The sequence below is a fragment of the Camelina sativa genome, chromosome 14, assembly GCF_000633955.1.
Source record: "Camelina sativa cultivar DH55 chromosome 14, Cs, whole genome shotgun sequence".
Classification (NCBI taxonomy): Eukaryota; Viridiplantae; Streptophyta; class Magnoliopsida; order Brassicales; family Brassicaceae; genus Camelina; species Camelina sativa.
This window is the reverse complement of record NC_025698.1, coordinates 29,235,453-29,261,072: the sequence shown is the minus strand read 5'-3', so window position 1 is coordinate 29,261,072 and position 25,620 is coordinate 29,235,453. Positions and strand designations below refer to the sequence as shown.

General features: G+C 37.6%; 2 protein-coding genes, 2 long non-coding RNA genes and 1 pseudogene across 8 annotated transcripts in view; 1 reads left to right on the top strand and 4 right to left on the bottom strand.

Moving 5' to 3' along the window:
* Window positions 1-2,177, bottom strand: part of LOC104742817 (proton pump-interactor 4-like) — a 3,172-nt gene extending 995 nt beyond the window's left edge. Inside the window, exons 1-5 of one of the 3 annotated variants that reach the window (XM_010463869.1) lie at window positions 1,957-2,177; window positions 1,445-1,759; window positions 1,085-1,354; window positions 886-984; window positions 77-788 (exon numbers count right to left, since the gene is read on the bottom strand). In XM_010463869.1, coding sequence (XP_010462171.1) covers window positions 87-788; window positions 886-984; window positions 1,085-1,354; window positions 1,445-1,753 — 1,380 coding nt within the window. In that variant the 5' untranslated portion in view covers window positions 1,754-1,759; window positions 1,957-2,177 and the 3' untranslated portion in view covers window positions 77-86. Of the gene's footprint in view, window positions 1-49; window positions 789-885; window positions 985-1,084; window positions 1,355-1,444; window positions 1,760-1,956 lie in introns of those variants that run through there. The other 2 variants (XM_019235357.1, XM_019235358.1) reach the window with 2 other exon arrangements.
* Window positions 4,278-6,415, top strand: LOC104742815 (annotated as a pseudogene).
* On the bottom strand, window positions 6,324-9,913 carry LOC104742816 (protein SPA1-RELATED 4). 3 transcript variants are annotated; one of them, XM_010463868.2, is made up of 8 exons: window positions 9,699-9,806; window positions 8,899-9,617; window positions 8,653-8,810; window positions 7,654-8,560; window positions 7,425-7,571; window positions 6,995-7,306; window positions 6,844-6,903; window positions 6,324-6,742 (listed from the first exon to the last, which is right to left on the bottom strand). In XM_010463868.2, the coding sequence occupies exons 2-8, from the start codon at window positions 9,523-9,525 to the stop codon at window positions 6,554-6,556; spliced, it is 2,400 nt and encodes a 799-aa protein (XP_010462170.1). In that variant the 5' UTR covers window positions 9,526-9,617; window positions 9,699-9,806; the 3' UTR covers window positions 6,324-6,553. The 3 variants fall into 3 exon arrangements, with proteins under 3 accessions (XP_010462170.1, XP_019091873.1, XP_010462169.1); XM_019236328.1 differs by having other exon boundaries at window positions 9,709-9,792; XM_010463867.2 differs by lacking the exon at window positions 9,699-9,806 and adding an exon at window positions 9,830-9,913 and having other exon boundaries at window positions 6,354-6,742.
* On the bottom strand, window positions 19,209-20,858 carry LOC104742814. The gene is made up of 3 exons (XR_760574.1): window positions 20,422-20,858; window positions 19,930-20,002; window positions 19,209-19,276 (listed from the first exon to the last, which is right to left on the bottom strand). It is a non-coding gene; the product is annotated as an uncharacterized LOC104742814 (long non-coding RNA).
* Window positions 23,559-25,204, bottom strand: LOC104742813. The gene is made up of 3 exons (XR_760573.2): window positions 24,772-25,204; window positions 24,280-24,352; window positions 23,559-23,626 (listed from the first exon to the last, which is right to left on the bottom strand). It is a non-coding gene; the product is annotated as an uncharacterized LOC104742813 (long non-coding RNA).

Here is a 25,620-nt window from a genome sequence, read left to right as displayed (position 1 = left end):
TCATTTGCTTCTAAACTAATTATAAACCTTGAACCTGTTTGCTCATCACTTAACTCTCTAAAAGACCTTTGTTAATCTTCTTCCCCTCATCCAAAGTAATAGAAGAAAACCAGGAGAGCAACCAGGAGAACAACTGCAGCGGAAGAAACAGTCCAAACCCATAACCTATAAGCTTTTCTACGCTTCAGGATGGCTTTTAGGACAGCCTCATTTCCTTTTTCGTAATATCTATACCTAAAACTTCTCTGTTTCTGAAACACTGATCTCCCATTTAATAGTTTCTCTTTTTCTGGTTTTGATGCATCGGTGACTGTCTCTCTTCTTCTATCTACATCCAAAGAAGCCTTCTTCTTCTTCGCTTTCTTCTCAAGTTCCTTAAGTTTCTTTTCAGCTTCCTTTTTAACTCTTATGGCAGCTTTAGCAGCAGCTTTTTCATGTAACTTCCTCTTCCTTTCCATCGCTAGCCTAGCTTTCTCTATCTGTTCTTCTCGTTTCTTCTCTTTCAAAATTTCTTCATCAATCTCTTCTTCCTCCTTTTCAAGCTTCTCATACACCGGGATATCAAAATCCATACAATCATCAATCTCCTCCTCAGTACTAAATCTTTTGAGTTCTATGGCCTTTTCCCCCGCTGTTTCATTTTCATTCTCAATATCTACATCGCCTTCCAAGTCCTTAAGTTGCCCATTGCGCCTCAGCTTTGGCTCATCAAGTGAAGGCAAGATTCTTTTCTTGTAATCTTCCCTAAAAGCCTTGTCACTGTTCCAACGAGACATAAATTTCTCAACCTATCGAAAAGTCAAGACACAAAGACACATTAAGACCAAATGCTCAAATCTCAAAGGCATACACACACACACACACCAATAGACTGATAAAACAAACCTCGGAATTAGCGAGCTCATCAAGATCTCTAACATTTCCAGAAGCAGCCAATTCAATGGCTTTCATGATCACAACACGACTCTGGAAAAAGGCTGCATTCTACAACACAGAATACACACGATAAATAAAAGATCTTTTTACATGCAACTTGACAGAGAAAGAAAAAGACTTTAACACAAGGAAAAAGCTGTAAACGCACCCCCTTGTCGCGTTGTATCCTCAACATCTTAATCCTTTCGACGGCTTTGTCTCTTTGATCAAGTACAGAAGCCATTTGAACATTCAACAACTCAATTTCCATCTTAATCTCACTTAACCTCTCACTCAAACTATAAATTTCCCCTGTAACCACTTCTTGATCCTTGTTCATCTCCAGAGTCACAGACTGATGACAAGGAAATATGGCATTGTATTCATCAAGTGACGAGACCAAATTTTCCACTGAAGCAACCAGAGACAATCTCTCAGCCTACACATCATTCACACACTTAATCAAAAACCTTTTTCCAAATTGTATAACTCAACAAAATCGAAAAGAAGAGTCAAGAAATGTTCTCACCCTTTTGGACTTCAAGCTGTTAGCAATGTGAATCCGGTCAGTGTTACAGTGATAAATCTCATCATTAGCTTCATCAATCTTGGTCTTAATCTCAGGGTCATCGTAAGCGAATTGCTTAACGAAGTAAAAACAGAAACGATTCTCTCCAGACCACTCTTCCTCCTCAAGTAAGCTATCACCGGAAAACACAGCTTCGTCGTCGTCTTCCTCGGTGGTCAACGTAACCGTCGATGACTCATCGTCGTTTAACTTCCCGATAACAATTCGACGCACATCGAAGCCGTCACAGAGTAAAATAGGCGCACTCATTTGTCCCTGCTCCCACGAAAATAAACCAAAAAGATCAGACCTTTACATCATCAACACTCATGAAACACGAAATAGCCTAAAAGATCAGACCTTTATATCAGAACTCATGAAACACGAAATAGCTAAAGATCAGACCTTTACATCAAAACTCAACAGATTCAATTCTTTATTACAAAAAAAAACGCAGAATCACTTAACATTACCCAGAAAGAAACAGTCCAAGAAGATAGAGAGAGATAAGTGTCGAATCAAGAACCTTACTACAATCTTCAGGGTTTTAGCTGAAGAAAAAGATCGAATTTTTAAAGGGAAGAAAGAAAAATTCAAAGTTTTTAATGAGAAAAAAAAAACAGATCTTTCGGAAATCAAGAAAGAGGCTAGTCTTGTTCTTTGTTGATCCCATAAGAAGAAACTCGTTTGGAAAGATTTTNGCATTCTACAACACAGAATACACACGATAAATAAAAGATCTTTTTACATGCAACTTGACAGAGAAAGAAAAAGACTTTAACACAAGGAAAAAGCTGTAAACGCACCCCCTTGTCGCGTTGTATCCTCAACATCTTAATCCTTTCGACGGCTTTGTCTCTTTGATCAAGTACAGAAGCCATTTGAACATTCAACAACTCAATTTCCATCTTAATCTCACTTAACCTCTCACTCAAACTATAAATTTCCCCTGTAACCACTTCTTGATCCTTGTTCATCTCCAGAGTCACAGACTGATGACAAGGAAATATGGCATTGTATTCATCAAGTGACGAGACCAAATTTTCCACTGAAGCAACCAGAGACAATCTCTCAGCCTACACATCATTCACACACTTAATCAAAAACCTTTTTCCAAATTGTATAACTCAACAAAATCGAAAAGAAGAGTCAAGAAATGTTCTCACCCTTTTGGACNATTTCTTGTTTTTGCGTTCACATTTCAATTTTTATGTTTCTTTGTTTCTTCTTGCAAACCAAATAACACGTTTTTTAATTTTTATTTTGACAACTATTTATTGTTATACTATATAAAAATTAGTTTTTTTTTTTTTTTTGTAGATTGATTGAGTTCGGGTATACCCGAAAAACCCGAATCCAAACGGGGAATACCTGAACCCAACCCAAAAGTATAAAAAAGCCGAACGGATTTTATATGTTTAAACCCGAAAACCCGAAAACCCGAACCCGAATGCCCATCACTACTCTTTTGTATGTTAATCTGAATTAATCAAATACTAATTGCCATTGTTATTAATTTCAGGTATAACCGTGGCCCATGTGGAGGGACCTCTACCATATGATTTGGTCTTTTTTTGTTGACTTGTTCGTATGATACAATTATTGCAATTCAACCCAAAAAAAAATATAAATCATTTTCCTACACTGACAATTAAATCCAACTAACATTGTTTTTAATTATCACATTCACATAGTTAACCATCACATTCAATCGGTTATAAAAAAAATTGAATGAATAATTTATTACTCGAGTACATACTAAAACAAAATAAAATTCCAAAAAATTGAAACAAGGTGAAGAAATAGAGAAATTTTATCAAACAATGGCAAAGTAATAATAAAAGAGAGAGAATGGTAGTAGTAGTGTTGGTTGAAGTGTTGTTATCACAATTTCCTTATGCGTATGTTACAATTGCATAACCCAATGGCTACGGAACATGTTACAATTTCCTTACAAATAACAAAATTGATAACTTTTTTAAAAATAATTTAATCTGCTACACTCACATCTACAAATAGAACTCTATATTAGCTTGCATGACAACGGAAATGAAAACGGATAAGTGGGAGCGAAAAAAATCGAAAACAGGAAACAATTTTTTATAAAATTAACAAATAGGAAGGTTTTGGAAACGTATATATTATATATTTGTATACATATGTATATACATAATTAAACACAAAATATAAAAACTATATTAAAAAGAATATTTGAAACAATCCAAATTCAAAACATCAATATTAAATAGTTGAATTAAAACACTAATAATATTATATATTTATATGTATCATGAATATATATTTCCAAATTATTTATTTATTAAGTTTCTAAGCTAAAAAAAAATTTTAGTCGTGTTTCCAAAAGTTTCTATGGTGTTTCCAAACAGAGATTTTTACAAATTGTATTTACGTATTTTCACGAGTTTCTGTTTTTAAAACGTTTCAAAAACGAGAAACATACCTTTAAAAGAATTTTCATGCAACATATATTATACAAGTTTTTGAAATATGTCAACAAAACTATATTCATGTTACCAAAACGGCAAAACCGTTTATTTTTTTTTTCTTGAGCAGATAATTAATTAATGAAATCGTTTTCGCATAGCAAGAATTAACAAATAAATATAAAAGCGGAATTTAAAGTCGTTTTCGTGTTGTAGTAGCTTCAAAAGAATTGGATATAACCTCTCTAGGAAAATTTCTATCTACTTTTTTGAGGTTTTATAAGTTTTTTAAAGTCTTTTTTTTTTATTATTTTTGGAAGGATTTAATAAAATATTCTCTCTTCATCCTCTCTATTAATTCTAGTCCACACAAAAGTGTTTTAACTGTCTTCACACCAAACGTATCAAACAAAGCAATAATCTCTCTTCTTCCTCTCTTGCACACCACTACAGAGGAACTCAGGTACCAATCTCTATTCCTTCAATTCTTATATTTGATTTTACTTATCGTGTGAGACGTTTTTTTTGTTTTTGTGTGGTTTTCGTGAAGAGTTGCTTAATTTGTGGTCTGGTTCATTAATCAACTTAGAAATTGTGATTAGAGATGTTTTAGAGGACAGAAAACATTCTCTGTTTCTATGTACTTGAAATCTTGATTTGTTTGAAAGTAATTAGTGTGTGTGATGAATGATGATGCTAGAGGCCTAATTCGAGCTTGAGCTGAGGATTTATAATCAGGCTTAAATTGATGTATTTGCAGAAGAAGATTTGCTAATTAAAGAGGTTTTGGTTCTTTTGCTTTGGTGTCATCGTCATGCTTTTTTCTCATGATTACAAACTCTGTTCAATGGGGTATGTAATCATGGAGAAGAGATTCGTATGCTCATTTGTGATCACATCTCTCGTCTGCGTTGTTCTCCTTGCAACTTCCTTCAACATTGGTTTAATGTCTTCCCTTCGACCACCAACCAACGGAACTTTATCTCATTCCGCTAAAAATGATTCAGAAGCCAAGGACAAGCTCCCACGTTTCGCTTACCTTGTTTCGGGATCTAAAGGAGATCTTGAAAGCCTTTGGAGAACTCTTAGAGCAGTGTACCATCCATGAAACCAATACATTGTTCACTTGGATCTTGAATCACCTGTTAACGAGAGATCAGAGTTGGCTTCTCGCATTAAAAAAGATCCTATGTATTCAAAGATAGGGAATGTGCATATGATAGCTAAAGCTAATCTTGTGACTTATACCGGACCAACAATGGTGGCGAATACCCTTCACGCATGCGCTATTCTTCTTAAAAGAAGTCCCGATTGGGATTGGTTTATCAATCTTAGTGCTTCGGACTATCCCCTCGTGACTCAAGATGGTAAGTTCTTCGATCTTTTCCTTTTGTTCTTCATCTTCCTCTTGTTGAGACTGACAAAGAATGTTCTACGTTTGAAGATCTTCTTTACACGTTTTCGACTTTGGACCGGAACCTCAACTATATCGAACACACAAGTAACTTAGGCTGGAAATAGTGAGCTTCTTCTCTCAGTTTCTGGATTCTTTTTATTAGTTTTTCATTTGTAAAATCTAAAGTTTATTGGTCATGTCTCTCGGTGAAGCAAGAAGCGGGCAATGCCATTAATGATTGATCCTGGACTCTATATGTTAAACAAATCAGACGTTTTTTGGGTTTCTTCTAAACGAAGTTTACCAGCTCCTTTCAAGTTATATACTGGTTAGTACTGTTCTTTTAATCCTGCAGTTGAAAGCAGAATCACTATGTTCTTCTTGTTAGCAATAAAGTTAGAAACATTTTTTGTCTGTTCCTATACGCAGGATCAGCTTGGATGGTTCTATCACACACATTCGTGGAGCATATCATATGGGGTTGGGACAATTTACCAAGAACTTTACTCATGTACTACACCAATTTCGTTTCTTCTCCTGAAGGTTACTTCCATACAGTCATATGTAACACGCCAGAATTCTCCAAAACCGTAGTGAACCATGATCTTCATTACATAGCATGGGACAAGCCGCCGAGGCAGCATCCTCGCGTGTTGTCCCTAAGAGACATGGAACAGATGATTGCTAGCGGATCTGCATTCTTCGGTAGGAAATTCAGAAGAAATGACACAGTCTTGGATAGGATCGATAAGGAACTCCTTACGCGTATGAACGAAGACAGTTTTACTCCCGGCGGTTGGTGTGGTGGGAAACCAGAGTGCTCGGTTGTCGAAGACATGGCTAGGACCAGACCTAGCGCAGGGGCTGAGAGGCTCAAGGGGCTTGTAGATAGGTTAGTTACACAGGCTAAATCAGGAAAGAATCAGTGTGTATAGAGAGAATCAATTTCTTGTGGAGGAGTATATTGCAGTTTCAGGCTATACATATATACATCGTATAATTCTTTTGAAGTGATTAACTATATTACTTGTATGCTAAGTTACTCACTGTCTCATTAGGGTTTACTATAAGTACTATACATATACAAAGATCATATATATTCTTCTATACACAATTCTTTAGTAGCAACAATGTTTTCACTCTTTCTACTCTCTCTCTCTCTCCCAAAAATTGTTTCCTATACCAATCAAACCCTGGAAAAATACAATTTTGCTCCTGAGCCACATTGGTTCAAACCATCTCCAGAATCTTGATGTTGCCAGTGGAGTTTGCAGCGACTAAGGTCGAGGACTGTCCCCGCCAGCAGACTGAGGATATGAACTGTGAGGCGTCGTCTACTTCGAGATCCGACACAGGGTCTATAGTTTTGAACTTGTACGACAAAACCGGCATTGGAAATGCCTTGTGGTACACAAAAACCTGTCAAGTGAAGCACAAGAAAGTCAGATTTTCTTTTTGGCCACAAATAAGACCGAAGGTTCTTCCTTTTTTGTATATATTTGAAGTGAGTGTACACATACCTCATTAGTCTCGGAGCCTGTCGCTATATACCCGTCAGAGACCGATAAGCCGACAAAGTTCTACACACATTGCAAGAAGAAATGTATTTATAATCTAAGAATGTAGTCTTTGAAATGATGCAAACGAAACCAAGTTAGAATAAAAAGGTACCTTAACATTAGTGTGTCCCATGAATGAGTGAAGAGGCGTTTCGTTAACACCGGAATGTGACATTGATAAGTCCCATAGCTTCAGCGTGTTATCAGTCGAAGAAGACACGAGTGTTGATGAATCTAAAAATCTGACATAACTCACGGTCTTGTTGTGACCAACCATTGTGCAAAGAGGAAGCTTGGGGTTCCTTAGATCATAGTAGTAAACTTTGTGATCTGCTGAACCAAATGCTAAAGACCGACCCGAGTCTGACGGAAACTGGACACAACATATGTTTGCCTTTGTCTTGATGGTTCCAATACTAACTCCCTGAAACAGAGGAAAACGAACTCTAACCTTTAATATACATCCCTCAAAGAACTAAATTCTTGCATTTTCAAGAAATCGTCTTTAAATAATACGTTTTGGTTTAGTTTAGAAATTTTGCCTGATTGATACTCCAGAGCTTAACAGAACCATCATCACTACCGCTGGCTAACAATGTTGGATCTGCTGATGAAATATCGATTGACCAAACACGCTTCTCATGCTCCTTCATCTCTGTAACCAACTGGCTTCTTGCAACATCCCATACCTATGAAATTATTAAAAGTTTTGTTTAGACATTTTTCATTGAGTTTTCTTCTTCTATATCTTATTTTCAATCTTGAACTTACCTGAACCACGCCTTCAAAGTTACTTGATGCGATTTGGCTCTTAATGTAACTGTTCCAACATATACCACTAAGCTTAGACCGGCTAACAAGTTCCACAACCGGGTAATGAATGTCCCGACCATCTTTTATTATTGACTCACATTCAAATATCTTGATTTTCTTGTTGACGCCAGCCGTGGCAAAAAACTCTCCATCACGGTCAAAACCAATTGCGCAAACAAGGTTAGACGAGTTCAACAAATCTCCTTGCTTCAAATCCGCTTTAACTTGTAGCTTACTAAAAGATAAGTACTTGCACAAACCCTCGAGGAATGGATCGATCCACCCTCCCTGTCTAGACTCATTGATAGGATCTTTTGGTGGTTGTGCCGGGCTGCTCACTGAACTTCTTTCTGAACTTCTACCACTACTACTGAACGCAGAATAATATCTAGCCATTGGTTTTTCAGCAGCAGCAGCAGCCTTGATTTGTCTGTATCTCGTAGCAAAGTAGACTGATTCCAGTTTCTTTAAATTCCTCATTAACCGAGATCTTTCAAGAAGTGTGCTTTCTAGAGTATCATCAAGCTTAGATTCCTCATCAATGGTATTATCATCATTTTCTTCCTCTGCTGCAGTGGTCTCAACTCCTTGTCTAATTCGTTTCCTTGAGGCTAAGAATGAACGAATGTCACTCCCTTTTTTCTGTAAAACCAACTGTCGCTTTACGACTTGATCAATATCAGAAGAAAGAAGCGATATTGTATCCCGCAACTTGTCTGCAGCTTCTTGTTTTCTCTGTTGAATCAGAAACAAGAACTCGAGCAATAACTCCTGTTCCTCGATTCCATCCCTTAGCCCCATGGCAGCTTCACGTTCTTCCAAGTTCTCTCTAGGTTCGTTGATAAACTCACTTTGTAGCAACTCACTGCATCAGTAAAGACAAAGACGCAGACACTCTTTAAAAAGGACAAAACTTTTTCCTAATGATACTAAAACATCAAAGATAGAATCAATCACCTCATTGATGGTCTATAGCTAGGCTCAGGATGCAGTAACCACAAGCAAAAGGAAGCTTCTTTGGGAAAATTGAGCAGTATCTGAGGTGGAAGAACACGATGTCTTAAACTAGACATAGTTCTTGACTTCTCTTCTCTTGACGAGACAGGGCAAAATAGCTGCACAACAACTAACATTCATCAAATCAGTATTCTCAAGAAAACAAAGCAGCTAAGAACATATAAATCAATCTTCTCACGCACAAACCTCAAAGAGAAGAACACCAAGACGGTAAACATCAGAAGCACAAGTACTCGGAGAACCATTATCTTCTTCAGGACTTGTATACCAACTCATCTCCATTGCTAATATCTGTTTCATAGGGAAAGGTTGCTTCTCTGCTCCTTCTGATCTATTGCTTCGTCTCTCTGATAAAACATCCTCTTTTCTCGAGCTCCCAACCTCTCTAGACTTTGTTGTAATCTCCTCATCAGAACCAGAGTCCGAACAAGAAGCGGATTCGATAAAGGAGACATGGTTAAACGAAGACATAACGAAACAAGAAGGCCTAACATTGTGGACAACAATGCCTTGAGAGTGAGCTGCATTGACAATCTCAACGATTTGTCTGAAAACGTGAAAACACTCAAACGCATCAACGGATCGGTCAGGATTGTCTAACCACTGACGCAAGCTAACATCTTCACATTCCAATGCTCTCACAATAGAGCCATCATCAACAAGTCCCAAGTTATCGTCTTTGTGTGAACCAAGTAAGCTTCTGACATAATCAATGTGAGACAAAGACTTAGAACCATCTGTTAAAAACTCTGAAACACCAGAGGTGTTATTGTTTAATCCTCTGGAATTAGATTCTGAAGAACCCTTCATCATTTGATTTTAAAATCATCCACCAAAAGAAATTACCAAAAGACAACTCCTCTGGATCCTCCAATACTTCATTATGATCCCATCCCAAAAGAACCCTAAGAGAGAATCGAAAAAAAGTTAAGATTTTTAAAAGACCCTTTGACAGAAAACACCAAAACCAGATATAAAAATGCAACCTTTGATTACATATAATAAAAGAGACAAACACGAGTAAGGTTGTACACCACTAAACTCTCTATATAGCTAGAGAGAAGCAACAAAAAGAAAAAAAGCAAAAAGGAAGAAGAAGATAAGAAGAAGTAATAACTTGAGAGGACTAAGAGGCACCGAAGAAAATGATCTTTTTTGAGAACCACACATCGCAAACACACACACCACACAACACACACACAGTTCGTAGAGAGATTCATATAATTAAATTCTCGGCAAAAGCAAAAAATCTATTTTTGGGCCTACGATTTTTACTTCACAGTGAGGGTTTTATTGCTTTTTATTTTATTTTATTTTTAGCTTTTTTGTTTGCTAATCGTCACTTCTCTTTCCACGCAAGCAACGTGGTGAAACGACGACCTAGGAATCACAACAACAACGAACGTAAAAGCGTGTAAACCTTTTTCTTCGTATGTTTGGTTTTGGGCCAAATACGTAAATATATGCAAACAATAGGGTCAAAAGCTAAAAAGTGTGTCCAAATCAATATATTATAGTACGTTTTCGTAAGGCTATATTAGGAATTTTAAGCAATGGTATTGAAGAAGCCTTACAAAATTTTGTACCTAGAAATGATTGTACTAGTTGGAAAAACAAAATGGTTTGTTGTATGTATTATTGGTTTTGGTGAAGGGAAGAGAGAATGTATGTATAGGTGGGGGAGCATTTAATGACCAGAGGGGAGTTTCCATTTCCATGGAATGGATTGAGACAAGTCGACAACACTCTCTACAAAGCTAAATTACAAAACCACATGCGTCCGGACACGCCACGTGTGTTTTCTATTCCTATGATTACTGATTAGATAACGTAGCAGCTCTCCGTTTTATACGACCAAGAGGAACGCTGATAGCTTTATATTTCTTCCCTTTCATGATAGATTTTTATCGTATTTAACAAAACACGTTGGAACAAGTATGTATATAATAGGAGTAAGCCTTATGAGTTATTTTATTACTGATTTTAAAGTAAGCTGCATAATAATTTCGATTTTTTTTTTGTCATCTGATTTTATATTATAACTGAACAGATTACAATCTGTTAAATACAAAAAAAGATGAAAACATAGAAATTATCTAAACTAAGTCATGTTGTGAATGTTTGTTTCATATGGGTTTATTTGGTCTGAACCATGAACTGGGTCCATATTGGTGTGAAGCCCATACAGGATCCGGATTGTGTGGTCTGCAAGGATAAACCGACATAAGCTCTAGAGTTTCACTATATAAGGGAAGCTACGGTTGAGGAAACAAGACAAGAGTAAGCACAAAGACGCACTAAAGAAGCTGGTGGTACATTGGTGGCGGCTGTAGGGCACAATGCAGAGCGCTGTGCAGGGCAGATGCAGAGACGCAGAGTGCAATGCAGAGAGCATGCACAAGGCGTCGTACATGGAGCTTAAAGATGTGTGCAGAACCATGATAAAGGAGCAGAAGCTTGGCTGGGGTCGAAAGGCTGAGAGCCGGACATAACCTTGTCTAGGTTTAAGGTGTCTTCAAGACACTCTGATGAGAGACGAAAGGTGGAGCTGCTTCTTTAGGGTTCTGGAGGTGTTTCAGGGTTATACATGGAGGGGAGAGCTGAACCAGAGACAAAGAGAGGAGAAGAAGAAAAGCTAGATCTACTATGTTTTCTTCTTCAGGTTTCTTTGTAGTTACTCTCTAAGCTTGTATATGAAACATTGTGTGTAAACCTTGGTTAATTGATAGTGGATGTTTGTGGGAGAAGGTTCCCACACGAGATGTACCCTCTGCATGAGGGGAACTCGTTAAATCTTTGTGTTATGTTTATGTTATGATATTGATCTGTGAAGTAGACGAGGAGTAGGGGCAGAGTCGCGGTATGTGGTTCACTACAGAGGTGAATCAGGGTCTGCGATTCTCAACAAGTGGTATCAGAGCTCAGGCCCAGGATTTCACAGACTCAGGCAAGACGGTGTAAACATACAAGAAGGGTCCAGAGACTGTTGTAGAAGACTCGAAGGTTAAATCAATTATGGGGTTGGTTTAAGGTGGAGTTATCTGCAGTGTTTGATTCAGGTTCATGGATGGATGTGTGAAGGTGATTTGCACATGGATGTGAAGAGGGAATCAAATCATCATCCAAAAGTCTCAAACTTGTCAAAACAGGAATTCAGTTTCCGCTGCGGTCACAAGGTACATGTGATGTTTTGTTTTGAAGCTTCTGAATACTCAAAACTGTTTCAGTTTAAGGAATCTAGACACTGGGAGAACACAAGGATGTAGACGTCTTCAACTATTGAAAAGTCAGTTTTCGGTTGTTGAAAGTCTATGTAGTGGTGTTTGGGAATTGGTTGAAGGTACAACTATAGGAGTCATGGATTTACTAAGGGACACCTTCAGAGTTGAATCTGTGTGTAAGAGGGTTGTTAGGTCAACAGGTTGTGTCAAAGATTCATGAGTATGAAGATGACCAGACAATTTGTGTTGAAGTGGTCAGATTTGAGAGGTGTTAGGTGAATGGTTATGTCTTAGGAATGGATCAGGTTGTCAAAGATTTGAAAGGACTACAATCTAGGTAGGTTTACAGTGAATAGGGATGCAGAAGAGTACCAAGAGTCGAAGTTGCTGTCAGTGAGATTTTCTTTGTCAAGGTGGAGTTTGCTCTAAAAGGTGACTTAAAATCTCTAGAAGACTTTTGTAGACGTTGCAGGACTGTGCAAGATTTTGCAAGTAAGCGCAAGAATTTACAAGGCTGGCGCAAGGTGATTGGGTTAGGTTTTGCATTGAGAAGAGAATCAGAAACAGAAAAGTTCTGGTTTGCCTGTTTGCATCTACAGAGATGATCTGGTGGATGAATCTTCTGAAGGTATCACTCGCAAGAAGTTTAAGTATTTTGTTGACATTTAATAAGGAAGCATGTGAATATAAGGGGAAGATTCAAGTAGATCTCTGGTGGTTAAAGATGCAGGTTATGATAGACAAGACTAGTAGAAGGCTAGTGGGTCTAGTAGCATCATTAAGTTCCTCAAGAAAGTCACTTACATTGAGGTTAAGTGAGGATTCATCAATGGTGAAGACATGTCAAGTTGTATTGATGAATGGTGAGAAAAATTATGATGATGGTACCAAGTTTCTTCTTGGTAAGGTCTGCAATTATGAAGAACTATTGCAGGGTTATGTTACAACAGGTGTGGCATCAAAGATTCTAGATTGAAACACTAAAGGCTGTTACAGGGAGACTAGCAGAGGTTCAAAAGCTGTTGGTTGGACATCCGTTTTAACATGAGGTTGAGCAAGAGTTTGTATTGTCATATCATACATGCTGGGTTCATAAGCAGATGGTTAAATAGATGAGATGTAAACTCAATCTCAGGAGTAATGCATTGAGTTGAGATTGTTTACATGATGAATCAGGGATTGTTTCAGGTTTGAAGCATGTATGATTCATGTGTTCTGCATGGGATTCAAGGAAATTTTGTTCAAGCTCAGTGCACATGAGAGGAATCAAAGGTCGACCAAGTGAATCAGGTTGCAGACAGATAAATATGATATACAATCATGATAACAGGTCGGTGGCATTTATCAGAAACCATGGAAGAGGTTGTGTGATTGTTGTAATTGTTTTCTGAGAGGTTCATATCTCAGGTTTTACTATTCTAAAGGTTCAAGATCAAAGTTCCAGAAGCAAGTCAGGTGCTACTTGTGGGTGAATCAGAAGTTCTGGTTCTAGGTGGAGCTATTGTGAGGAACATGGGAATCTTGTAAAGGTCTTCATAAGTGTTTCTAAGAACAGGAGAAACAAGGTTGAAGAAGATGATTCGTGTAAGGAGTTACACGAACTTGTTGGGATAGCTGAATAGCACCGTAAGCTATTTAGAGAAGCTGTCAAGAACAAGGAAGAATTTGTATGGCTTCGTAGACTGAAATTTCAGAAAGTTCGAACAGAGGGACAGTCATGAGACAGTCTAAGGATTCGATAAGTGCTGGGAATTTCAGAGCAATGTCAGAGGATGACATTGGAGGACACAAAGGAACATTAATGGTTGGTTGTGTTCTGTATTAATTATCAATGAATCAAGGTTGTTAAGGGTTTCTTCAAGGATGTCGGTTCAGTGGTCAGAGTTCGTCTACAAGTGGGATTACTGCCATCAGGAGAAGGAAGCTTGAGAGAGAGTCGCGAATCTCTTGAAGTTTCTGAAGATGGAGTAGAAAATTCCTAAGGTGGATGAAGATGAAGATCATTGGAAGTTGCAGGTTCGATTGGAGAAGACAAGATTTTTTTTTCTTCTCAGGAAAGAATAAACACATAGGGGATTTTGTAAGTTGGACCAAATGAAGCAAAAGGTGGAGATTGTTGTGAATGTTTGCTTCATATGGGCTTATTTGGTCTGAACCATGAACTGGGCCCATATTGGTGTGAAGCCCATACATGATCCGGGTTGTGTGGTCTGCAAGGGTAAACCGACATAAGCTCTAGGGTTTCACTATATAAGGGAAGCTAGGATTGAGGAAACAAGACAAGAGTAAGCATAAAGACGCACTAAAGAAGCTGGTGGTACATTGGTGGCGGCAGGAACGAAATGCACACTGTAGCTGAACCATCATCAAACCGGCAGGAACGAAAGCAGAATTCATACCATCACAAAGAAACAAAAATCACAACCACCACAACAAACCAAAACCCCATGGAGGGCGATCCAAACTAGGAGCAAAAGAGAACCTTGCAAATCGAGCTGAGACAAATCAAAGAAGACCAGCAGCTCTTACATGCGGACCCTCGTCGACCCAGCTTCAGCCATCTACAGACCCAAAACTGGTAACCTCCTCGTAAGAGAAGAGCTGAAGGACGATTCCACTGCTATTGTCAAGAACTCCACTCCAAGACTCCAAAAAGCCACAGAAGAGAACTAGTAGATGACTAGCAACAAAAAAACATCCAAATGACAAGCACAAGGAGCGATACCTAGCTCGCAACGCCAACCCTAACTGACCAACAAACCCAACCTAGCAGAAGATCTCTGAACCACTACAAACCCTTAACCGGAGAAGGCAAACTTGCGAAGAAAACACAAACCACAACTCAAAGCAAACTAAAACCTTGGGTAAAAGCCACAACGACACTAAAACCAACATAGCCTTGATGAAAAACCCGCAAACAAGAGAAGAGAGAGACGAGATAGATACAACTACGAATTAGAAAAGAAGCTATTAAAAAGCTTAACTAAACTAAACCGAAGTGAACCGGAGTATTATTAGTTCCGAACTTCAAATTCAAAATGTTGCGAGGCTCAGCACCACGACTGTTGACCCGGCGAAACCGGTTTTCTCCAGTAAGAACTTTACAGAGAGGTATAGCCCAGTTTGGATATAAAGGCCTTTTAGGATTCTTGACGTTTTCTGTGCGGCCGTGATAATAGGGCCCTTTGTACTCAGTCCAAGAGCTTTGTATTTATCTTCATTTCCTTAGATATATCACCGGTTTACTTTCCCAGTTATAGTCTTTAATCCAATATATAACCGGCTTTCTAAAAAACCACTGATCACATCAACAAAACCTTTATTTTTTTGAATAAATGAACATTAAATTATATTCAAGACAAAAAAATCTCTTTGTACAATAGATGCGTCCCTGTTTTGAAAAGAATTTAAAGAGAATTTAAAAGTTCAAAAGCAGCTTAAGTTCTGGATTGAAACCAAACTTGTAACCCATACTTCTTCTTGTCGGGATTGAGTCGCTGGATGGAGCCATGGAGGATATCTTGTTGCGAACTATAGGCTGTCCAAAACCTGAATGAGCAGAGCCTCTGTGCTCGATTGACGATTGTTCTCCATGACGGTGCTTGTTCCTTGGTCCACTGATCACATCAACAAACCTGTCTCTGTCTTCAAAATTGTCGAAGAACTCGACAGCGAGGAGAATGAGATGGTTGTTGGGGTTACCTATCAAGAAGAGCAACGGTAAAATAAAGATGAAAGAATGTTTAATGTAGCACTAGCGAAATAAGTTAATATTAATTGCAACCTTTTGTTAATGTTGTTTGAGATAATCACGATAAACCAACAAGGCAACAACTAACGAAATAAGTACTTTTATAAGTTCCTTTGCATTATGCAAAAATATTTTATGAAAAAAAAAAAGGTAAATGCAAACGCAAACGCAGAAAGCGTTTGAAACAATCAAGATCTATCACCTTTGTTGGTTTCGTTAAGAAAACTGATGGAATTATGGAAACCTCTTACCGGCGGCTGGTTTTGTTTTTTCGTAGTTATGAGAAGGAAAGAATATAAATTTAGATTTCTATGTTTATGAAATCTATCTCCCAAAGATCATCTAGATTTGATCTAATTCAACCATGAACACTTTCTTAAAGTAGAAGAAAATACTAACTTTGATCCATTGCTTGATTATATTTAATGATGGATTCAAGTCTTCAGCAATTGATTTTCTCCTCCCTTACTTCTTATTGCTTTCACGTGATCTTTGATGAAGAAGATCACTAGTCTTTTTTTTTTAGATGTGTATTTGGTTTGGTAGTGTTTCTCAAGTTACGAGAACTCAACCATTACTGTAACAATTCAACAACTACACATATATGTATCACATGTATATACAGTAACCTTTCAAGCTTCGTAATAACACCTCTTAATAGCTTCGTAATAACACCTCTTAATAATGCATACACATAACATATATATATATATATATATTACTTATATAATTAAGAGAAGGAAAGAGGGTTATCAATACATCCAAATTCTAATTCATTAATCGAAACCGATTCATCACGGTGTCGTTTTTAATATTAGAATCCACAATGTTAAATATAAACTTAAAATTTATTATTAAACCGAAAGATACATAGGCCACATAGAATATAAAATATTCTTACATTCTCCCACTTGGCCTTTGTGTCAATTTAATGGTTTAATAACTTTAATGCGCACTTTAATATCAAGTTCTAATAACCTTTAATGACTTAAATAAAATCAAACTGATCAAATCATGGCGGTCACACGTCATTGAATGACATGCTCCCTTCCATGTATCACAAATCAATTCCAATTTTATATTATTCTTTTATATTGAGAAAAACCTTAATTCTCAAAACAGTTATGTTATCTATAAACCATAAATGTGTACACATACTTTAATGATAACATGTCTAATAAAAACAGAAACATAACTTTAAGTGACTTCATAGTGTCTCATACATAATAAGCATCCTATAATCAAAACAGCAAGGTCTTATCTATAACACCCATATGCTCTACATGGCCAATGAACAAATTGGGTGGTAATCCCTTAGTTAGCGGATCTGCAACCATCATATCCGTCCTTATATGCTCAAAAGACACTCTACGTTTCCGCACTTCTTCTTTGACAGACAAGTACTTTATCTCCATATGTTTAGCACCTTTTGAGTACTTGTCATTCTTTGAAAAGAAGACAACTGCAGAATTATCACAGTAAATTCTCAGCGGCTTCTCTATATTGTCGACAATCCGAAGCCCTGAGATAAAGTTCCGCAGCCACAATGAATGAACTATGGCCTCAATGCATGCCACAAATTCGGCCTCCATAGTGGAAGAAGAAATGACAGACTGCTTTCCACTTTTCCATGATATTGCTCCTCCAGCTAACAAGAACAAATATCCAAACGTCGATTTTCTACTATCAACGCATCCGGCATAGTCTGAATCTGAATATCCAATGACCTTGAGGTCATCAGATCTTTTGTATGTAAGCATGAACTCTTTGGTGCCTAGCAAGTACCTGAGAACCTTCTTTGCAGCCTTCCAGTTGTCCATTCCGGGATTACTTTGATATCGACCCAACATACCAACAGCAAAACTGATATCTGGTCGAGTACATGTCTGAACATAGTTCAAACTCCCAACCATTGATGCATAAGGAATTCTTTCCATTTCTTTACATTCAAGTTCATTTCTTGGACATTGCATTTTACTGAACTTCTCCCCTTTCTGATTTGGAATTTTACCAGCAGAGCATTCACTCATTCTATATCTCTCTAAGACCTTATCGATATAACCTTTCTGAGACAAACTTAGCAATCCTTGTGATCTATCTCGAATTATTCTTATTATGATCACATAAGATGCCTCACCCATATCTTTCATTTCAAAGTTCTTAGATAGATATTTCTTTATATCATGTAGCATACCCATGTCATTCGCAGCAATCCAAATATCATCAACATATAAGACTAAAATCACAAACTTGCTCCTACTGACCTTTATGTATATGCATCGGTCAACGATAACTTCTACAAATCCATATGACGTAATGATATCATTAAACTTCAAATACCATTGTCTGGAAGCTTGTTTAAGTCCATATATTGACTTTTTCAGCTTACACACCAGATGTTCATTTCCTGTGGTCACAAACCCTTCAGGCTTATCCATATATACTTCTTCCTCAAGCTCTCCATTCAGAAAGGCGGTTTTCACATCCATTTGGTGAAGCTCTAGATCATAATGAGCCACCAAAGCCAAAACAATTCTAAGAGAATCCTTCTTTGAAACTGGAGAGAAGGTCTCTTTATAGTCAATGCCATCTTTTTGGGTGAAACTTTTGGCAACAAGGCGAGCCTTGTATCTTTCAATGTTACCTCTCGAGTCGCGTTTAGTCTTAAAGACCCATTTAGAACCAACGGTTTTGAAACCGTTTGGCAACTCTACTAAGTCCCAAACATTATTATCACCCATAGATTTTATTTCTTCTTTCGCGGTAATAGTCCATTTTTCAGAATTGCCACTTTCCATAGCTTTTCGGAATGTGTTCGGGTCTTCATCAATGCTTAAGTCACATTCACTTTCAACAGCATAAACCACATAGTCATTTGAAATGGCAGATCTTCGGTTCCTTCCAGATCGCCTTAATGGTTCTTTTGGTACACCATTTTCTTCATGAATAGCGACAGGTTCATTAATTGTCCCTTCATCTATTGGGATTGGTACATCATCATGTTGTTCTATTGTCTCATTTGACTCTACTGAAACAATAGGAACAACAACCTTAGGTGTGACAACAGGTGAAGAAACTTCAACCTGAACTTCTTAGATGTCCACCTTTCTTGGTTCACCACTCCCACTAGTTTGACCATTTTCAATGAACCTAGCATTTCCCGTTTCAACTATTCTTGTACTATGCTTAGGACAGTAAAATACATACCCCTTTGATTTTTCCGGATAGCCAATAAAGAAGCCACTGACAGTCCTCGAATCAAGTTTCTTTTCATGTGGATTATATGGCTTTACTTCTGCTGGACATCCCCAAACACGTAAATGTCTTAAGCTAGGTTTTCTTCCCGTCCACAGTTCAAAAGGAGTCTTAGGAACTGCCTTACTAGGAACCCAGTTTAAGACATACGTTGCAGTCTTTAATGCATATGTCCACAACGAAAGGGGTAAAGAACTATTACTTATCATGCTTGTAACACCCGTACCGTCGCAAAAGACGGAACAACATGTAATCCATCCGGTCTGGCCAAAAACGTTTCTTTCTTTAAAATTCACCAACGAACAAACTTCAAACTGCAACTCTTAAACTTACTAACCTGGAGAAAAGGGGAAAAAGGGGGTGAGTAAACAAGTTTACTCAGTGAGGAGATCAAACTCTGCCCACTGGACATACAGTAATAACGTTCCAAATATAATCAACAACTATTACTTAGCATAGATTCAGAATGTTTATCAATCAAACAAACAAGCAAACATCTTATTTCTCCTCAATAACTTTCATCTTAGTTTAATCACTTCTATGGCAACTACCACATTTAAACATCTTAGTTTTACTTTCTTATAGGTTTGGCCATTATCACTTTTTCTGGCTCACAAACCCCATTCCTGGAAGACCACGGCCCATAGCTCGATTCTTCCCGTACTGCTCGTCAGCGGTTTATGACCTGCAATGAACCCGTCGGTCCATTACAGTCCAACATCCTCAAGTATCTTTTGTTTTCTCATTCTCATTCTCATTCTCATGAATGTTCATAATTATATTTATAATATGATATATACGTTAACTCATAACATCAAATCATGTAACTATTGTGCTTCACATATATCATGTTACTAACAACCTACTTACCATGCACACAAATCCACACAAACATTTTCAATCAACAAACAATTCTTGAGTCTATACCCAGCAACTATCGAAGAGTACATAAGGAAAGAGGTTACTGTTATCCGCAAATACCACCCTCACCTTAGCCATTGGATTGAATCCTTAGTCTATATCTAGCATCAACAGAAGACCCACTTCAACAACAATCCTCAAGCTGCAGCGGTTTAGATAACCCGATCAGAAATTATAACAAAAATATTAATTCATAATATTTAATCCATTTAAAAACAACCCAACCCAAAGTCTTGATTTAACTGGTTATTTTGGTGTTTTCTCAATTAAATTAATTAGACCTAAATCTAATAATTTAATCCACCATAACTTCATCTTTACGATCCCATAAACTGAGTTTGATTTAATAACCAATTCCATAAATCAAACCACCTAATTGAAGAAACCACCATCTATTACACGTAACATCAACACCACAAAAGTCAACCCACATCCTTATCAATTAAAATCCGGTTCTGTATTTTAATTACGATCCTTGGTCAAGTCCGTTAAACTTCTCGGTTCAATAATGAAGAAAACACAACAACACCAGCATGAGACAAGGTGCAACCGATCGATTACCTTTCTCGACAATTACTCTCGACAGATCTGATCGGCGGCTTGAAATCGACACGGCCATTCAAGCTTCAGCGGTTAGGTCCTCATCGCTCAACAACGCAAGAACAACAACAAATCATAAGACAGGGTCAGTAACTTCTTGTGCAAGCTACATAAGAAAATAGGGTTTCCTTACCCTTAAATATATCTCCGATGGACCACGACTGCTCCGGTGACAACGCCTGACATCTCCGGTGACACATGGAGGCGGACTAACCAGCGGTGGTGACCGACGGTGGTAAAAGCTTACGTTCTTCTAACAACGCTTCTTCTCCACGAGACTCACGACAACAACAAGGCCTCTCGATAACTTTCTTCTTGGTAACAACATCACCAACAACAAGATCATGACTTCAGATCTCCAAGGATCAAATCAAGCTGCTAGTGTGTTTTTAGGGTTAGGTTTGGGTTTCTCTTTGACGGCAAAGTGGAGAAGGAGATACATATACACCATACGACATTCCTTTTGTCGTTTTAATTGTTTTGCTTCATTTGGGCCTTTTAATGGACTGATCTTAGAAACAGAATAAACTGGCCCAACTATAAAATCGGGATGTTACAATTCTCCCCCACTTAGAATAAATTCGTCCTCGAATTTGCGAAACAATTTCTCCCCCGCTTAATTTATGTCCCTACTTGGAGTGTCCTTCTCTTTGTTCTTTAACGTTTTAGATTATCCAATCCAATTTGGAGTGTCCTTCTCCTATATGCTTGTTTCCATTTACTAGAAATAATCCCTTCATGCTTCTCATTTTCAGCTTTTTAACCAAGACAAAACTAATTCTTCCATTACTATGATTAGTTCCGACGTTTAGCAATATTACAACATGGAACGTCAAGTGTCACAGTTCCTTTAACGTTTCATCGCTTAGACATAATACACATCTTTCAAATAAGGTCTAAAACTTGAATAGAATACTCCAATTTCCACCAAAAAGTCTTTCCATTACCTTGACTTGTGAAAATAACTAGTTCACAACATACGACCTACGTCCTGGTCTAACAATGTTCTGAACTGTAAACATCCACCATGACCATTACGGTTTTGTGCAACATGGAGCTAAGTTATCCACCAAGCTTTTGTTGCGCTCACCTTGTAAAGTTGACATCCCTTTGAAAGTTTCCCAATGTTAAATTTACTATAGTGTTTTTCTAACACTTTCTTACGGTTCTGGTTCCTTTTGGGTTTCACACTTCCATGCATTTTTTTTTTCCCTGTCAGTATTACTTTCCATATAATCCTCATTCGCCACATAATGACCATCCTCCATTACTCAAACACCAAATCAAAATAATGTTGCTTCCTCATAGTTCTTAGTGATCTCCATTTCGCTATCCTTAGTGGCTTCCTATACCACCTATCAAACTTCATACGTTGTAGACCCAGTGTTTTTCTCTTCTTCAAATCATTTTTTTTTTTTCCGCTTAGGATAATAACCATTTTCTAAATCTCTCTCCAAAGCCCCAATATTGAATCAACCACTTTTTTTTTTCTTTTTTTTTTTTTTAACATTTTTTTTTGTCTTGACTCATCGTGCTCTACAACTACCTAAGTTGCCTCTTTACTGCTAGACGTCTGCATCAACCCACTAAAAATCTCCTCACATACCCTTTCCCATTCGGGTTAAGACAACTTCACATTATAAACAGCCGATCTCCACTGTCACGACGCTTTCTTTTTTTTTTCTTTTTTTTTTTTTTAATCATCTGTAACGCTTACATACAATTCTCTGTAGAAGTCCATAATCTACATTAATGTGGTGTCCTCCCACACTGCTATTTTCCACTTCCTCCGCTACAATTCCTTTTTGTGCTCTCCAAGCACTAGAATAACCTCGACTAGTGATTTTTTTTTTTTTTTTTTTTTTTTTTTACAATACCTCATCTTTAAACTTTGTGGTCCACCTCAAAAAAAAATGTCCTTCCACAATATTAACACCAATATTTTTTTCAAATGTCCGTTTGACTTTTATAAGCTAGTATCTCACACCTTCGTCCACGAGAACAACACGTCATTCCATGTGAGTTGAGTAATTGGTTTAGCCATACTAGCATTTCATCTACCAAACTTCCGTTTGTGATCTACTACTCCAAGAAGAATACCAAAAACTACTGACCTTAATAGCATCCTCACATTAACTTCTCCAAGTCAACTTACATTCCAGCTTTTAGAAACAATTCCCACACTCCTTCGTCTATTTAGGTTCCAATAATCCAATTAGTTGAGTAGTTTGTTTAACCTTACTGCATGTCGCACAAGTATACATTCTTGCCAAAACCATATCGACTTATATGGTGTTATCATCCATATGAGATTCCTTACCCTTTTTTCTACAGTTTTAGGGCTCCTTCCCACGTTATCTATCACCTTAATGTCGCCACACATATCTTAGGGTGTTCCGTCTCTCATAAAAAAAAACTTTACTATACTTTCCTGACTATCCTATCGAACTGAACTTCACTTGAAACTTCATACCAACTCCTTGAAACTTACAGACAAGGGCCTCAAGGTTCATTTACAAAAACCGAAAGATACAATCAAGACTCCCTAAAATAATAAACCAAACACACAATTCAATCAAAGAAATAATGCAACACTCAATTTCAATCAAATCAAACAAAGCACACAAACATAAGACATGGTTCAAGCCTTCGTCTTCTTCATCACCAACCTTCTCCACTGAAGGAAGTATCACTAGTACTCTCACACGGTATTGACACCTCACCCTTCCTCTTAAAGAAAGCATTCAACACAAACTTTTTGGCTTCATGAGCAATTGCGGTTCAGGTTCTCACACTGCTTTCGATGATTGATTATCACTCGCCACAAAATCAAGCTTAAGATTCTAATCCTACTAACTTTCACAAAATGAAAGTCAAGAACAAGTTTGTTGCTGGTGAATTCAAAATTTTTATACAAAACAAAACTCGTTTCCGGAAACTTTCTTTGAAAACATTTTTTTTTTTTAAACAAAAATCATTTTTTTGAAATCTTGACCCTCCGGGTCAGCACCGGAGTGGCCTTAACCGGCTCTGATACCAAATGTAACACCCGTACCGTCGCAAAAGACGGAACAACATGTAATCCATCCGGTCTGGCCAAAAACGTTTCTTTCTTTAAAATTCACCAACGAACAAACTTCAAACTGCAACTCTTAAACTTACTAACCTGGAGAAAAGGGGAAAAAGGGGGTGAGTAAACAAGTTTACTCAGTGAGGAGATCAAACTCTGCCCACTGGACATACAGTAATAACGTTCCAAATATAATCAACAACTATTACTTAGCATAGATTCAGAATGTTTATCAATCAAACAAACAAGCAAACATCTTATTTCTCCTCAATAACTTTCATCTTAGTTTAATCACTTCTATGGCAACTACCACATTTAAACATCTTAGTTTTACTTTCTTATAGGTTTGGCCATTATCACTTTTTCTGGCTCACAAACCCCATTCCTGGAAGACCACGGCCCATAGCTCGATTCTTCCCGTACTGCTCGTCAGCGGTTTATGACCTGCAATGAACCCGTCGGTCCATTACAGTCCAACATCCTCAAGTATCTTTTGTTTTCTCATTCTCATTCTCATTCTCATGAATGTTCATAATTATATTTATAATATGATATATACGTTAACTCATAACATCAAATCATGTAACTATTGTGCTTCACATATATCATGTTACTAACAACCTACTTACCATGCACATAAATCCACACAAACATTTTCAATCAACAAACAATTCTTGAGTCTATACCCAGCAACTATCGAAGAGTACATAAGGAAAGAGGTTACTGTTATCCGCAAATACCACCCTCACCTTAGCCATTGGATTGAATCCTTAGTCTATATCTAGCATCAACAGAAGACCCACTTCAACAACAATCCTCAAGCTGCAGCGGTTTAGATAACCCGATCAGAAATTATAACAAAAATATTAATTCATAATATTTAATCCATTTAAAAACAACCCAACCCAAAGTCTTGATTTAACTGGTTATTTTGGTGTTTTCTCAATTAAATTAATTAGACCTAAATCTAATAATTTAATCCACCATAACTTCATCTTTACGATCCCATAAACTGAGTTTGATTTAATAACCAATTCCATAAATCAAACCACCTAATTGAAGAAACCACCATCTATTACACGTAACATCAACACCACAAAAGTCAACCCACATCCTTATCAATTAAAATCCGGTTCTGTATTTTAATTACGATCCTTGGTCAAGTCCGTTAAACTTCTCGGTTCAATAATGAAGAAAACACAACAACACCAGCATGAGACAAGGTGCAACCGATCGATTACCTTTCTCGACAATTACTCTCGACAGATCTGATCGGCGGCTTGAAATCGACACGGCCATTCAAGCTTCAGCGGTTAGGTCCTCATCGCTCAACAACGCAAGAACAACAACAAATCATAAGACAGGGTCAGTAACTTCTTGTGCAAGCTACATAAGAAAATAGGGTTTCCTTACCCTTAAATATATCTCCGATGGACCACGACTGCTCCGGTGACAACGCCTGACATCTCCGGTGACACACGGAGGCGGACTAGCCAGCGGTGGTGACCGACGGTGGTGAAAGCTTACGTTCTTCTAACAACGCTTCTTCTCCACGAGACTCACGACAACAACAAGGCCTCTCGATAACTTTCTTCTTGGTAACAACATCACCAACAACAAGATCATGACTTCAGATCTCCAAGGATCAAATCAAGCTGCTAGTGTGTTTTTAGGGTTAGGTTTGGGTTTCTCTTTGACGGCAAAGTGGAGAAGGAGATACATATACACCACACGACATTCCTTTTGTCGTTTTAATTGTTTTGCTTCATTTGGGCCTTTTAATGGACTGATCTTAGAAACAGAATAAACTGGCCCAACTATAAAATCGGGATGTTACAATGCTCCTAACCATTTCCATTAAAGTACGATTCCGCCTCTCAGCTACACCATTCTGCTGAGGAGTACCAGGCATTGTGTACTGTGCACAAATGCCTCTACTCTCAAGTAGCTTTGCAAATGGACCAGGACATTGTCCAGTTTCTGTGAACTTTCCATAAAACTCACTACCTCTATCAGACCTCACTACTTTCACTTTTCTATCTAATTGCCTTTCTACCTCATTAATGAATATCTCTAGGATATTCACGGAC